The sequence below is a fragment of the Lepidochelys kempii genome, chromosome 14 (genome assembly GCF_965140265.1).
Source record: "Lepidochelys kempii isolate rLepKem1 chromosome 14, rLepKem1.hap2, whole genome shotgun sequence".
NCBI lineage: Eukaryota > Metazoa > Chordata > Testudines > Cheloniidae > Lepidochelys > Lepidochelys kempii.
The window spans coordinates 43,876,488-43,891,700 of record NC_133269.1 but is presented as its reverse complement, the minus strand read 5'-3'; the positions used below and the strand labels follow the sequence as shown (position 1 = coordinate 43,891,700).

The 15,213-nt window shown below is 64.9% G+C and overlaps 1 protein-coding gene across 1 annotated transcript; it reads right to left on the bottom strand.

The window, feature by feature from the left end:
• Positions 1 to 72: 72 nt before the first annotated feature.
• On the bottom strand, positions 73 to 14,626 carry VWA7 (von Willebrand factor A domain containing 7). Its single transcript, XM_073311845.1, is given in 18 exon segments — positions 73 to 1,583; positions 2,542 to 2,710; positions 3,320 to 3,456; positions 3,859 to 4,145; positions 4,848 to 4,940; positions 5,169 to 5,321; positions 5,413 to 5,590; positions 5,794 to 5,973; positions 6,372 to 6,488; positions 7,074 to 7,186; positions 8,281 to 8,450; positions 8,838 to 9,036; positions 9,795 to 9,917; positions 10,675 to 10,771; positions 11,940 to 12,221; positions 12,942 to 12,962; positions 12,964 to 13,200; positions 14,538 to 14,626. Coding segments are annotated over 17 exon segments (2,916 nt in total). The 5' UTR covers positions 13,186 to 13,200; positions 14,538 to 14,626; the 3' UTR covers positions 73 to 1,208.
• Positions 14,627 to 15,213: the final 587 nt, after the last annotated feature.

The following is a 15,213-nucleotide window of genomic DNA, read 5'->3' as shown; positions in this document are numbered from 1 at the left end:
TGGGAGCCAGCGCCCCCTAGAGGGGACAGGCCCCATGTCCCAGCGTCACAACTAAGAATTGAAACTCACCTCTTCTGCGGCTTTATCAATTTTCTTTATTAACAGCAGGTTAATTAAAAAAACAGTGGTATTTTTAACCAATAAAACATTTGCACAAACACCCAAACAATAAACCCAATTTAAAATCATAACCCCGAAACACCAGAATCACCGGAAACAAATATGATCCAAAAATAATTCACTGAATGGAAATAATTAGCCAAAATATACAGATCAGCCACAACTCTTCCAACCATTAGGAGACGAAATTTAAAAGGCTTCTCGGGATGATCACTGGGCAGCATCGGAAGGCAAAATAGAGATCACAGCCCCCTCATGCTGGGCACTGCAGACCTCACCCTCCCCAACTAAGATCAGGGCCCCATGCACTGCACACACCCCTCCTGACGGAGATCAGGGCACCAGTTGCACTAGGTCTGCATACAGACACTGGATAGTTTCAGCCTTGAAGTGCTTACACACTAGACAGAGCAAGGAGTGGCATGGGAAACTGAGGCACAGACTGGGAAAGGGACTTGCCCAGCAGAGGCAGGAATGGACTCCAGGAGTCCTGATACTCAGCCCTGTGCGTTAACACAAGGCAGCCCGGCTGTTCTGGGCTCTGTGGCCTAGGAGAACGTCCAAGCGGGTGGGCACCCAGGAGGTTCTGAGTTCGAATCCTGCCGCTGCGACTGAGAGGCTCCGACCTCCAGGAGCTCTCGCCATGCCTCACGGGGAGCGCTGGTGCTGGGGAGTCAGGGACGTAAGGTTAGTCCCCCAAAGTTGGGGGGAAATATATTTTTTGCTGGAAATTATTTGTATTTTTAGTGTCGGCTCAGAAAAGCATCTCAAACAGCCCGGTCCTGGGTTCCCCACCCAAGGGTGTCATGGTATGAACCCTGAGTCCCACCCCCCCACACCCAACACGCACTCACTGCACAGTGTTAGAGCCACACGGTCACCAGTCCCTTTTCCCCCAGCAGCCCCCAGTGCAGCTGCAGAAGAGAGCTGACCTGGATGCTCTACCGCAGTTCCCCCCTAGAGGGCATCCAATAGCAAGAGCATCCCAGCCCAGCGCAGTACCACTTGTCTCCACTAGCGGGTGCCATAGCCGGACTGGATGATGTACCCTAGCTCCCCCTCCCACCACCAGGGGGCGCCCTGCAGCATCAGTGTCCCAGCCCAACATGGAAGGCCACATGAACGGCCAATGCTGCCATCCACCACCAGGGGGCGACAGCCAGGTCCCCCGCGGTGCCAGCAGGAGGTGCCGCCACCAGGCACCGATACTCCTCCCCGAGCCGGTTGGTCACCAGAAGCTCCGCCTCCCGGGTGCAGCAGTCAGAGGAGTAGGTGGCCGTCGCCGCCGCCCCGTCGGCCCAGTGGGGCACGGCCACGCCCCCTGCCCGCACCGACCGGATGCCGGCCCCGTCCCAGAGCCGCAGCCTGGCCGTCCAGCGGCGCTCGCGGCAGGGGGAGCCTGGCGGGCCGCAGGTGCCAGCCACCGGGGTGGCGTTGCAGGGAGGAGAGGCGCGATTCGGCACCTGCAGGAAGAACGGGACAGGGTGGCGGTGAGGACGGGCAGGGTGGGCAAACAGGCCAGAGCCAGGCCAGGCACCCACCGGCTAGGGCCACACAGAGATTTTTAACACAGAACTAGGGCAATTACCTGTTAACAACTCACCAAGTTTGGGGGCATTTCCTTTCCTTTGTTTTTTTCCGAATGATTCACAAAGCTTTCTGGGTATTCAATTTCCCCCATTGCTTCATGTCGCTTCCCAAAGTTTTATAGAAACGCTTCCCAAAGTTGCTTGGTTGTTAACTGCCCTCGTTTTATAGTAACGAATCACCACGTTTCTTTGCCATTTCACTTCTGTTAACCCTCGACGACGTTTCATGGCCTTCAACGGACCTAGTCTTACACTGGCGGCGTCTTTGCATATTTCATTTCCCTAGTTTTAGATTAATGACGCTTTGGCATTTTCCTTCCCTAGGTTTACAGTGAAAACTCAAAAAGTTTTTTTTTTTTTTTTTAACATTTCCTTTCCTTAGTTTGAAAGGACAAGGATTTGCCTTGTAGGCAAATCGCTAAGTTTACGGCATTTACTTTCCCGAATTTTATCCTAATGATTCACAGTTTGGGGACGCATTTAAATTTCTCATCTTAACGATTCCCAAGGGTTTGGGGTATTTCATCTCTCTAGTTTTAAGCCAATGTTTCACAGTTTGTCTAGGGAATCAATTGCCCTGGTTTTCTACGGCCGACTGACAAAGCTCTGGCCGCCTTCTCGGTCCCTGCGTTTTGCAGGGACTCACCAAGCTTTTGGGCGTTTGATTTCTCTGGGCGTTTTCTAAAAGACTCACGAAGTTTGGGCCGTTTCAGTTTCAGCGAGTCGGGAAGTTTGCTGGAGGACATTTCCCTGGTTTTCTCGTGGCCATCACAGATCTAGTGCCGCGGTGCCATGTGCTGGCCGCAGCTGACCTTGCACCCCCCGGACTCACCGGCGGCCGGGGCATCACCAGCAGCTGGATGAAGGCGAAGTTGGCGTCCCCGGCCGGGGAAAGGGGGTCGGCGCGGAGGGTGACGGTGACGGCCGAACCGGGGGTGGCGCTGCCGGGCACCCGCAGCGAGATGACGCCCGTCGCCGTCTGGTTCCTGCCCAGCTGCAGCCTGCAGGAGAGGAGGGCTCGGCATCGGTGGTGGCGGGTCGGACAGGGACGGGCAAGGGACAGAGGGATGGAAGCTGGGAGCCGAAGAGAGACAGACGGATGCTCTGGGGCAAGGAGGGACGGGCAGACAGACTGACCCAAGGAGCCAAGGGATGGATGGACCGACGGACAGACCGACCAACCCCGGGAGCCAATGGACAGACTAACGGCCAGACTGACCAACACCGGGAGCCAAGGGATGGATGGACAGACCGACCCAAGGAGCCAAAGGAGGGATGGATGGACAGACTGACCAACCCAGGGAGCCAGGGGATGGATAGACGACTGGGAGCTGAGGGATGGATGGATGGAAGGAAGGAAGGAAGGACGGACGGGCAGACCGACCAACCCAGGGAGCCAGGGGATGGATAGACGACTGGGAGCCGAGGGATGGATGGATGGAAGGAAGGAAGGACGGACGGACCGACCAACCCAGGGAGCCAAGGGATGGATGGTCAGACAGACCGACCCAGGGAGCTGATGGACTGAGAGACGGGTGGCCAGTCTGGGAAGCGGAGGGCTGGACGGAGCCGAGCACAGACAGACAGACAGACAGCCCCGGGGGCGTTACCGTTGGCTGGAGGTGCTGACGGGGTAGCTGGGGTCGCTGCTCACGGCCAGGCCCAGCTCCTGGGGCTCCTCGGGGCTCCAGACCCACCAGGCCACGGTGCCCGTCTGCCCCGGGAACAGGGGCCCGGCGCTGCTCAGCTGGGGGGAGAACCGTGGAGAGCTGGCTCTGGGGTAGGGGAGCACTGCACGCTGACCCCCACTGGGCCCCCTCCCTTTCACATGGCGACCCCCATTGCCTCCCCACCTCCTCCCTGCGGCATGATGCCCCCCTGACCCCCCCACCCTCCTACCTGCCCCCTCCCTGCAGCACAGAGCCCCGACCCCCTCCTTACAGTTCAGTGCCACCCCCCCAGAGTTCCCCAGACTCCCTCACTGCAGCACGGTGCCCCCCACCGAGCTCCCCGCCCCCTCCCTGCACCACTGCACCCCCCACCGAGCCCCCCGCCCCCTCCCTGCACCACTGCACCCCCCACCGAGCTCCCTGCCCCCTCCCTGCAGCCCAGCCCCCCTAGCGCCGCCCTGGGGCCCAGCAGCACCAACCTGCAGCAGGAACCCCACGGCCGAGGTGACCTGGGGGGCCGGTCTCTCCACGCGGCGGCCCCGGCCGTCAGACCCTCTCAGGATCAGCGCAAAGCCCCCCCGGGGCAGGGCTGGGGGCAGGGCCGCAGCGTAAAGCCCTGTCCCGTTAGCCACTTCCCGGAGCGGCAGCTTCCCCCCAAGCCGCCGGCCCGTGATGGGGTTCGCCAGCTCCACCGCCTCCATCCGGACCGAGCCCCCACCCGGCCGGGTCAGCCCCGTCACGGCCAGGACCAATGACAGCGGGAGCCCTGTCGGGTCAGAACCAGAACCGAGTCCAAGCCCCCGTCAAGACAGTCCCTGACCTTGGCAGAGCCCAAAGCCCTTGGCCTCGGATGCAGCCAGCTCTGGAGCAGGGCAGATGGGGGAACAGCTACACACAACGCCACATGGGGACAGCTCACCAGGCACTGAGATGCAGCCAGCTCTGGGGCGGGGCAGCGGGGAACAGCCGCACATAACGCCACATGGGGATGGCTCACCCGGCGCTGAGATGCAGCCAGCTCTGGGGCGGGGCAGCGGGGAACAGCCGCACATAACGCCACATGGGGATGGCTCACCCGGCGCTGAGATGCGGCCAGCTCTGGGGTGGGGCAGCGGGGAACAGCCGCACATAACGCCACATGGGGATGGCTCACCCGGCGCTGAGATGCAGCCAGCTCTGGGGTGGGGCAGCTGGGGGAACAGCCGCAAATAACGCCACATGGGGATGGCTCACCCGGCGCTGAGATGCAGCCAGCTCTGGGGCAGGGCAGCGGGGAACAGCCCCACAACAACTTGGGAGAGGAAGTGACGAGAGGTTCACAGCTGAGTGAAATCAGAGTGACCCGAGGCTGGAATCTGCCCAGCACACGGGGGTTCCCCACAGCCCAGCCCCCTCGCGCTGCCCTGGGGCAATGGGGCCAGCCCAGGAAAGTGAGAGCCCCCTGCTGAGCCCCCCACCCCGCTCTTACCTCTCACGGGGCGACTGTCCAGCTTGAAGAGTCCGGGGTGGGGCCCCTCGGACGGGACAGCGAAGTAATACAGGAAATCCAGCGAGCTGTTGCCTGGTAACAGAGCGGGGGGACCCCATTAGGGGAGAGGTCCCGGGCCCCATTCCCTGCCCCCCCTGAGCCAGCCAGTCCCCGCCCTGGGGCTGGATGGGAACCGGCGCCCCCTAGAGGGGACAGGCCCATGCCCCATTCCCGCCCCCCTGAGCCAGCCAGTCCCTGCCCTGGGGCTGGATGGGAGCCGGCGCCCCCTGGAGGGGGCAGACCCCGGCCCCATTCCCTCACCTCGCACGTGCACCGAATAGTTGCCTTGCACCTGCACCTCCAGGGTCCAGCGGCCGACGGGCGGCCGGGGCGATAGCTCGAGCCGGTGGAAAGTCCCGAGTCGCCGGCCGGTGCCCAGGGGGCCGTTGGCGGTGTCCGAGGTCTGGGAGGTTCCTGGGGGACGAAGGGGCAGATGGGCAGAGGCCGGGACACACAGATCCCTTCCCCCACCCCGATCGGGTGGGGCGTCTCCCCCTCCACTCACCAGTGGGGTCCCAGAGCCGGAAGGCACCCACGTCCCCCTGGATGGTCACGACGGCCCCGTCCACCCGGCTGTCGATCCAGAAGTGGTGGCTCTCCCAGGCGGCCCGCTTCTTCCGCCCCCTCCGGCCCAGCCCCCCAGGGCCCAAGCTGCCCCCCTTCTGGAACTGGAACAGGGTCACCTGGAAACACAGGGCCCCCACCCCGAAAACACAGCAGGGTCAGCACCGTCCCAGACGCCGGGGTCCTCCTCTCCATCCCCCTCCAAGAGGTGAGGGACATGAGCTGCCGTCCCAGACGCCTGGGTCCCATTCCCCATCCCTGTCTCCAGCCCCACCCAAGGGGCTGCGCTGCCGTCCCGGATGCCTGGGTCCCCTCTCCATACCGAGGAAGCAGTGGTCTCGCCGATGATGCCCGCCACCTGCTGGATGTTGGCGTTGTCGGTGAAGATGACCTGGCCCCCGGAGCTACGGGCCAGGTCTACATACAGGTCAAAGCGGTCAGTGGCCAGCACCTCCCGCCTCACCCGCGTCCTGGAGGGGTCCTCTGTGATCAGGAAAGTCACCTGGTGAGGAAACAAGAGGAGGTTAGACCCCCCCAGGGAGTTGCGAGACGGTGGCTTTGTTATTGTAGGGCCTCCTCGAAGTGCTGACGTGGTTTTGGTTTGTTATTTAATCGTTAGGCCCAGATATAACACAAACCACCCTACTAACAAAATGCTCTTTTTGTTTTGGTTTCCTGTCGTTAGGGAGGTTTGTTATTGTAGGGCCTATCAAAAGTGCTCTCCTTGTTTTGATTTCTCGCTTCTCTCGGTTCAGGCGGTTCATTATTGCAGGGCCTCCCGGAAGTCCTGACGTCGTTTTGCTTTATCGCTTACCTTTGCTCTGCCAGTTTGTTACCGTAGGGCCTCTGGGGCATCCGTTTGTTTTGGTAGGGTCTCCCACCCCGCCAGGGGCTGCCCACCTTGCACCTGCGCTCCTGGATCAGGGCCTCCACGCTGTTCCGGAGGTGGGCGTCCTTCGCCGAGGCGTCCGTGAAGACGAAGATCTCGGACATGGGGGGCGAATGCAGCAGGGCCAGCTGGGGGGGATACAGAGAGCTGTCGGGGAGGGGTCAGATGGTGAGGGGTCTGGGGGACCAGAGAGCTGCGGGCGGGGGGAGAGTAGGAGATCAGAAATGGGGGGGTTGTGGGGTGGAACAGGAGGGGAGGTGCCTGGGCAGGGAAATCGGGGGGCTGTAGTGTGGGGCTTTGGATTGGATAAGGGGGTGCTGCTTCAGGGAGTGGGGGGATGGGAACAGGGGAGGTAAAAACTGGGGGGCTGGGGGGAATCAAGGGAGCAGGATTGGGGGGCTCAGAAATCGGGAGCTCAGATGTGGGGGGCTGCAGGGGGTCAGGGGAGCAGGATTGGGGGGCTGCGGGGACAAGGGGGATGGGACTGAGGGGCTGCAGAGCTGGGATCAGATGTGGGGGGACAGCAAGGGTCAGGACGGGGGGGTTGCAGGGCAGGGATTGTGGGGGATGAGAAGTGGGGGGGGTTGGGGGGGGCAGGAGAAGCAGGATTGGGAGGCTGAGAAATGAGGGAGTCATGGGGGGCAGGGGAAGCAGGATTGGGGGGAGGATGAGAAGTGGGGGGCCCGCAGGGGGGCAGGACCCGTCTCTGGTACCTGTAGCGCCGACAGACACATCTCGGGCTCATCGCCCCCGGCCAGGGGGCTGATCGAATTGAGGATCCTCAGGAACTCGTCAGCGTCACTTGTCTTGTGCACAGGGCCGAAGCCTGAAGGGGGAAACCGAGGCAGGGGGGACAGGATCGGGGAAGGGGGGAGTCAAAGAGCAATCGCCTAAATCCCACTTGGCCTCACCCCTGAATCCTCTGACTGGCCCCACTCAGCCCCCCAGTTCTCATTCTGAACCCCACAGCCCGTCCGCCCTGTGACACGACACCCCCATAGTCCGCACAGACCTGTGGTCATGGCGTAACTAAGATATTTTCCATGCAAGATGGGTCACGTGAGGGGTCATCGGAAAGGTTAGAATTCCCCGAATGTGATTATCCTACTTGGGCGCCTGGGTCATTTCTGTATCTGCAGTTAGGAATATTGTCGAGGCATCGATTACAGATGTGGTGACACCTGGGGAACACCCACGAGCCAGGCTGCAATCGGCCCGGATGGCCCCATTCCACCCCTTCCTCCAAGCCCCCGTCCCGCCTTTTCCAGCTTCTGCCCCCGAGCGACGCCGGGAGACGGCGGGGCGGCTTGGGGCCGGTCGCTCGCTTGCTGCTGGCCCCCCTCCCGCTAACCTCCAGGCCTCCCTGGACCCTGCGTCCCCCTGAAATGCGGAGCCCCCCCAAAGTGTGTTAAGCCCAAACATTGGTGGAGCCGGGCCCATATAACTCGCCACCGATGCACCTGAGAGCAAAAGCCTGGAGTCGGGGAGACGGGCTGAGCCCAGGCCGGACGGTGTCTGGCCTGAGAAAGGAATAACTGGCGGGTTAAGCTGCAGGCCAGGGCAGCTGGCCTCAGAAACCTCTGCAAACTGCCTAGAACAGCGTTTAGGGTGGGAATTTGCTGCTTATAACCAGCAGCTTTAGCGCATTAAGCTTCGTTTGCGTATTGCTTTGATCCATTTGCTATGCCGTATAATCACGAAAATCTATTGCTTGTAGTCAGTAAACTTGTGTTTGGTCAAAAACCAGTGCGTGGAAATCCTACCCCGGGGCAGAAAGCTGTTGTATATTCCCCTTCCCAATGAGGGAGGGGGCGAATTTCATGAGCTTGTGCTGTGCAGATCGCTGCGCAGCACAAGATGGTAAAATTTGAGGTTTACCCTCCCGGCCCCTCCCCTGAGCCCAGGGACCCCCGAACGCACCAGGGTCGTGGAAGGGGACAAGCAGGTAGAAGTCGGGCTCCTCGGTCCCCCCCAGCCGGCGGGTGAGGATGTTGCGGGCCTGGAGCCGGGCGGCGCCGATCTCCTCACCCATGCTGCCCGTGGTGTCCAGCACGAAGCTGAGCCCCACGGTGGGGCTGATGTCCAGCAGCCTGTGGGGCCAGGGGGCACAGATGGTTGCTCAGTCACCAGTGGGGCCCGCACCCCCCATCCTGCACCCCAGGGGGCCACCCGGGCTGGGGCAGGAGGGAACGTGGGTGGGGGGCAACATCACGAGGGACAGGGCCAAGCAGGGGGACATCACCCCAGGATCCGGGTGTGGGGGCCAGGTCCGAGTAGGGGGACGTTGCCCCACAATCCAGGGACAGGGGACGGGTCCGAGTGGCGGGACGTGACTCCGGATCCGGGAGTGGGGATGGGGCTGATACAGGGGTGGGGGGCCAGATCCGAGGAGGTGAACATCACCCCACGAGCCAGGTGCGGGGGACGGGGTCCGAGCGGGGATGTGGGGCGGATGGATCGCAGTGGGGGGCTCTCACCTCATGAATCGCTTGTCGTGGGCCAGGTCCCGCCGCAGGTCGTGCAGGAACCGGGCCGAGGCCTCGAGGGCCAGGCCGGCCGCCGGGCCATGCAGATAATGGTGAGGCGAGAAGAGGGGGGATGAACTGTCCTTGTTTATCCCCCCTTGGGGGTCCCGCAGGCGGCTGCTGTCGAACTGCCCCCCGTGGCTGCATTTCCCTGCGGCGGGGGGGGGGAGGACAGAGGAGACGGGGTCCATTAGCCCCTCTGCTCCCCTAAATCTCATCCCCAGAACGCCCCCAAACCACTCCCCATTAAAATCTCCCCCACATTGTCCTGCCTGATTCTTCGGGTTACCCCCTCTGATGCCCCCCATGAGCTCCATCACCCCAATATCAACCCCAACCCTCCCTCGCAAAGGTAACCCCCCAATTATTGGGGTCACCTCTGTCTCCCCAAACCTTAGCCAGCAGCCCCTTCACCCCCAAATCATCCATAGCAACCCTGAGCTCCCTGAAAGGTACCCCACAAATTATTGGAGTCACTGTCTGTGCGCCCCCAAACCTCTTCACCCTCGGTATTATTGGGTGCTCGTTGCCTGCAGCAGAAATCAGAGGCAGCCCCATAAATTTTTGGGGTCCTGCCCTCTGCCCCCCAACCTAACCAGGAACCCCAAATCAGCAAGCTTCGTACCCCCCAGACCTTGGTATTACCCCTTAAAATCTTGGGGGCCTCTCCCTGAAGCCTTGGTACGCACCAGGCATGCACCCCAAGACCGGTGTTTCCACATCACCCCCACATAAGCCCTCCCCCTGGGGGGTCACAGCCCCCCTTTGTTCCCTCCAAATCGTGGCTGCACCTGCAAAATTTTGGGGGTGCTGGTCAATGCCTGGGCCACAAAGCTGTGGGAAATCGGGGGGTGTCTCCCCTACCCGTGGAGAATGGTCACCCCCAAACCCAGCCCAGCCCAGCCGTACCGGGCGGTTTCTCCGGCTCGGTGCCGAAATACCCGCTGGTCAGCAACCCGCGCTCCTGGAGTGACCCCAGGAGGTTCCCCTCACACGTCCAGCCGGTGCAGCTGCAGCAGGTCCGGACATCGGCTGCGGGAGAGACGGGGAAAGGGGGGGTCTGAAGGCAGGTCCGGCCGGACACCTGGGTTCTATCCCCAGCGCCCTGCCAGGACTCCACGCTCCCCCTGGCATGCCGCTGTTCCGTGCCTCAGTTTCCCCAGGAGAACGGAGGAGAAACCATCTGAGTTATGACTGCAAGATGGTTGGGACCAAGAATGTCTTAGGAGTGCAGCGCCCAGCGCGACGGGGCCCCAATTTCAGTCGGGGGGGGGGGCTGTGCAGCGCCTGGCACGAGGGGGTCCCCGATCTCAGTCAGGAGGCGTCTGGGCAGTGCCTGGCATGAGGGGGTCCCGATCTCACTCGGGGGGGGGTCTGGGCAGCGCCTGGCACGAGGGGGTCCCCGATCTCAGTCAGGAGGCGTCTGGGCAGCGCCTGGCACGAGGGGGTCCCCGATCTCAGTCAGGAGGCGTCTGGGCAGCGCCTGGCACGAGGGGGTCCCAATCTCACTCGGGGGGGGGGTCTGGGCACCACCCGGCGCAAGGGGTCCCCAATGTCGGTCGGGGGGGGGGCTGTGCAGCGCCTGGCACGAGGGGGTCCCCGATCTCAGTCAGGAGGCGTCTGGGCAGCGCCTGGCACGAGGGGGTCCCGATCTCACTCGGGGGCGGGGGTCTGGGCAGCACCCGGCGCAAGGGGTCCCCAATGTCGGTCGGGGGGGGGATCTGGAAAAGGCCCAGCGCGACGGGGCCCCGACCTCGGGACGGGCAGACGGCCGGGGTGGGGCTGGTACCTCCGGCGATGGAGCCCAGCTCACGGCCGGGTTGGAGCAGGTCCGGGTGGATCCCGCGGTGGCCCAGTTCGACCCAGTTACTGTGGCTGTAGAAATCCTGCCGGGAGGGGAGGGGGAGATTGATCGGGGGGTGGGGGGAGTTGGGGGGAAGACGGGAGAGAGAGAAATAAATGGACGGACCATGAGCAATCGGCCCAAGGGGCCCCTCGAGACGGGGACCCCGGCCACCCGCTCCTGGCCTTCTGGGTCACCCCATGGGCCGTGGAGCACGACAGCACCTACCCCACCCCACACTGGGGCCGTACAGAGCTAGGGCCGGCCGGAGGGAAGGGGGCAGCAGCCGGGAGAGAGACGGGAGGAGATGGATGGATGGACGGACAGAGCTGGGATGGGTGAATGGATGGACGGACGGATGGACGGACAGACGGGATAGAGATGGATGTGTAGCATGGGTGGATGGACAGACGGATGGACGCAGAGAAGGACAGACGGATGGATGGGGGCAGAGGTGGAAGCGTGGATGGACAGACGGGCAGAGATGGAGGGGTAGCATAGGCAGACGGACGGGGCAGAGGTGGATGGACGGACAGATGGGGGCATAGGTGGACGAACGGATGGACAGACGGACGGACAGATGGGGGCATAGGTGGACGAACGGATGGACAGACGGACGGACGAACGGGGGGCAGAGATGGACGGACGGACGGACAGACGAACAGGGGCAGAGGCGGGCGGACGGACAGATGGGGGCAGAGGTGGATGAACGGATGGACAGACGAACGGGGGCAGAGGCGGACGGACGGACGAACGGGGGCAGAGGCGGACGGACGGACGAACGGGGGCAGAGGCGGACGGACGGACGAACGGGGGCAGAGGCGGACGGACGGACAGATGGGAGCAGAGACGGACGGGTGGGTGGGTGGATGGACGGACAGACGGACGGACGAACGGGGGCAGAGGCGGACGGACGGACAGATGGGAGCAGAGATGGACGGGTGGGTGGGTGGACGGACGGACAGATGGGGGGCAGAGGTGGATGGACGGACGGACAGACGGACGGAGGAACGGGGGCAGAGGCGGACGGGCGGACGGATGGGGGCAGAGATGGACGGGTGGGTGGATGGACGGACGGACGGACGAACGGGGGCAGAGGCGGATGGACGGACGCTGGGTAACCAGAGGGCTGGAGCTGAGCCGCGCCGGCCGGGGACGGCCAAGGGGCCAGGTCCCCGGGGGGCAGGGGGACCCCGGCGTCCGGGGCTGACCTGCAGGGAGTGGAGCAGCTGGCCGAGGCGCTGGCGGGCCAGGGGGTAGAGCTCGGCGCCCAGGGCCTGCAGCAGCTCGCGCCGGGCCCGCAGGAGGGAGGCGCCGGCCGGCCGCAGCCGCTCGGCGTCGAAGTGCAGCACGGGGTCGTCCCGCGCCCAGGGCAGGAAGTCCAGGCCCGCGTTGGCGTTGGCCACCTCCACCAGCGCGGCGCGGAACCGCCGGGCCGAGGCCCCGGGGCCGTAATAGGCCGCGAAGACCTCGTCCGCCAGCAGGGGGCGGCCCTGGGGGGAGAGAGAGGGAGAGAGCGGCCGTGAGACGCCGGGGCCTTCCCCTGGGGGGCGCTGCCTGCCGTCCGGGCCCAGGGCAGGGACTGGCTGGCTCAGGGGGGCAGGGAATGGGGCAGGGGCCTGTCCCCTCTAGGGGGCGCCGGTTCCCATCCGGCCACAGGGCAGGGACTGGCTGGCTCAGGGGGCGGGGAATGGGGCAGGGGCCTGTCCCCTCTAGGGGGCACCGGTTCCCATCCGGCCACAGGGCAGGGACTGGCTGGCTCAGGGGGCAGGGAATGGGGCAGGGGCCTGTCCCCTCTAGGGGGCGCCGGTTTCCATCCTGCCCCGGGGCGGGGACTGGCTGGCTCGGGGGGCAGGAAACGGGGCAGGGGCCTGTCCCCTCTAGGGGGCGCCGGTTTCCATCCTGCCCCGGGGCGGGGACTGGCTGGCTCAGGGGGGCGGGGAATGGGGCAGGGGCCTGTCCCCTCTAGGGGGCACCGGTTCCCATCCGGCCCCAGGGCGGGGACTGGCTGGCTCAGGGGGCGGGGAATGGGGCAGGGGCCTGTCCCCTCTAGGGGGCACCGGTTCCCATCCGGCCACAGGGCAGGGACTGGCTGACTCAGGGGGGCGGGGAATGGGGCAGGGGCCTGTCCCCTCTAGGGGGCGCCGGCTCCCATCCGGCCCCAGGGCGGGGACTGGGGCCCGGAGCCTGGTTGCCCCCCGGGCCAGGCTCACCTGGAACTGCTCCAGGGCGAGGCGCCGGCCCTGGGGGGGGCGGCAGGTCCCGGAAGAGCTCCAGGGTGGCGTTGAGCAGGGCGTCCTCCGTCAGGTCCTGGTGGGTGGCGGAGCCCCAGGCCAGGGCCATGGCCCGGGACCAGAAGTTGGGGAAGAAGCCGAGGGCCCCGTGGGGCGCCAGGAGCAGCAGCAGCAGGGGCAGGGCCCAGAGGGGGCCCCACAGCCGGACCGGGGAACGCGCCATAGCGGGAACATTGAGCTGCGGGGAGCAAAGGGTTAAACAGGGGCAGATGCTCCGGGCAGCCTGGCGCCCCCTAGTGGCGCCCTGGGGCATTGGGTCCTGCAGCGCCCCCTGCTGCCCCCCAACCCTGATTCTTGCAGCCCAGTGACCCCTAGAGACCCCCCACCCTGCTCCCCAGGCCCCCGAGACCCCCCACTTCACCCCCTGCTGCCCCCCACCCTGCTCCCAGCCCCCCCAGCGACCTCCCGCCCCGCTCCCAAGTGCCCCCTGCTGACCCCCACCCTGCTTCCCACAGCCCAGTGCCCCCTAGAGACCCCCCCACTCAGCCCCCTGCTCCCCAGCACCCCCTTGTATGCCCCCCCCCACTGTCTCTCTGGGCACAGCTGCCCCCCCACCCCCATGTTATCTCTGCAGAGCAGCAGGGTGGAGAACGGGGGCGGGGCCCCAGGGGAGTAACTGCCCGGACTCCTGGGTCCTCGCTCCAGGGGAGCAGCGGCTGCCCAGGCAACGCCCCCCCCCATGGACCCACAGGGCAGGTTTGGGGGCAGGGAGGGGGCGAGTTGGGGGTTCACAGGTAGGAGGGTGGCGGGGGGAGGGGATGTGGGATCCAGCCTCCTCGGGGGTCCCAGACAGCACAGAACCCCCAACTCCCCCAGTCAACCCCCCCCAAACACACACACAGTGTCACTCCCACACAACCAGCGCCCCCCCCCACACACACACACCCGAGACACAACCCTGGAGACCCTAACACAACCCCCAGCGCCGCCAGCCCCGAACACCGCCCAGAGACCCACAACACCCCCGCCACAGCACACCTCCTCGAGACCCACAACACCCCGGCCACACACCCCACCTCCCACAAACACACCACAAGACCTGTGCACACCTGCTAGACACACCACACACCACCCCTCAACACCCCCCCACACACACACTGCCAGAGCCTCCCCCCACCACACAATCCCACCCAGCTGGGATACACACACACACCCCTGCCCCCCCAACCCCTGAGACACCACACCCAGCTGCTAGCAGACCCCCCCCCCACACACAACTCCCTAGAGACCAACACAAACACCCCCAAACGCCTGCCCCCCGGACGTCTGGGTTCCCTCCCTCAAGCTGCCCCCCCCCCAAAAAAAATCCCAGAGATCCCAACACCCCCTCCCCCCCATAACTCCTCACCCACATGGGTCCCAGCCTGCCCCCCCCAGCCATCAGCTCAGCCAGGGGAGAGACACCCCAGAACAGGCCCCCCGGCACCCCCTAAATCAGCCCCTGCCTCCCCCGGGGTATCACCCCCCACCTGCCCCAGCACCCCCTAACCCCCCACAACGTGGGTCTCTCTGTACCTGGCTGGCTCCGTCCTTCCCCGGGTCTGTCTCCTTCCCCCCCTCCTGCCCCCCCCCCGGGCGGATCCCCCCCCCGCCCTACGCAGCTCCCAGCGCGGCCGGAGTGACAGCCCGAGTGCAAGAGAGAGGGAGGAGGGGCCGGGCCACGCCCCTCTCTGCCAGAGGGCGGGTGGGGGGGAGGAAAATCCCCCCGGGGGAAACTGAGGCACAGAGCCAGGACTAGAACCGAGTCCTGGCTCCTAGCCCCCCTCCTCGCCGCTGTAACCCAGTAGACCCCACTCCCCCCTCCCAGAGCCAGAGAACCCAGGAGTCCTGGCTCCCAGCCACCCCTGCCAGGCCCCGTTGCCCTCCCCCGGATTCCTGGGTCCCACTCCCTGCCCTGCTAGGGGTGAAAGTCCTGCATTACCATCCCGGACGCCTGGGTCCCATGCCCTCCCCCCACCTGCACTGCGACTCAGCCGACAGCCAAGCGGGTGCTGGCCCCGGGCCCAGCGCTGAGTCACCCCCGGCCTGGCAGGGACGAGGGAAAGCAGCCTCCAGGGGGCACCAGCGACCCAGCCCCACAGCTGGGGGGGGGCTGGCCAGGGTCTCACCTCGCTCCCCCTAAACCCCACATCCTTCCCCCCACACAGCCCCCTTGGACACCACCTCCCCCCCAAGATCCCAATATGGCCCC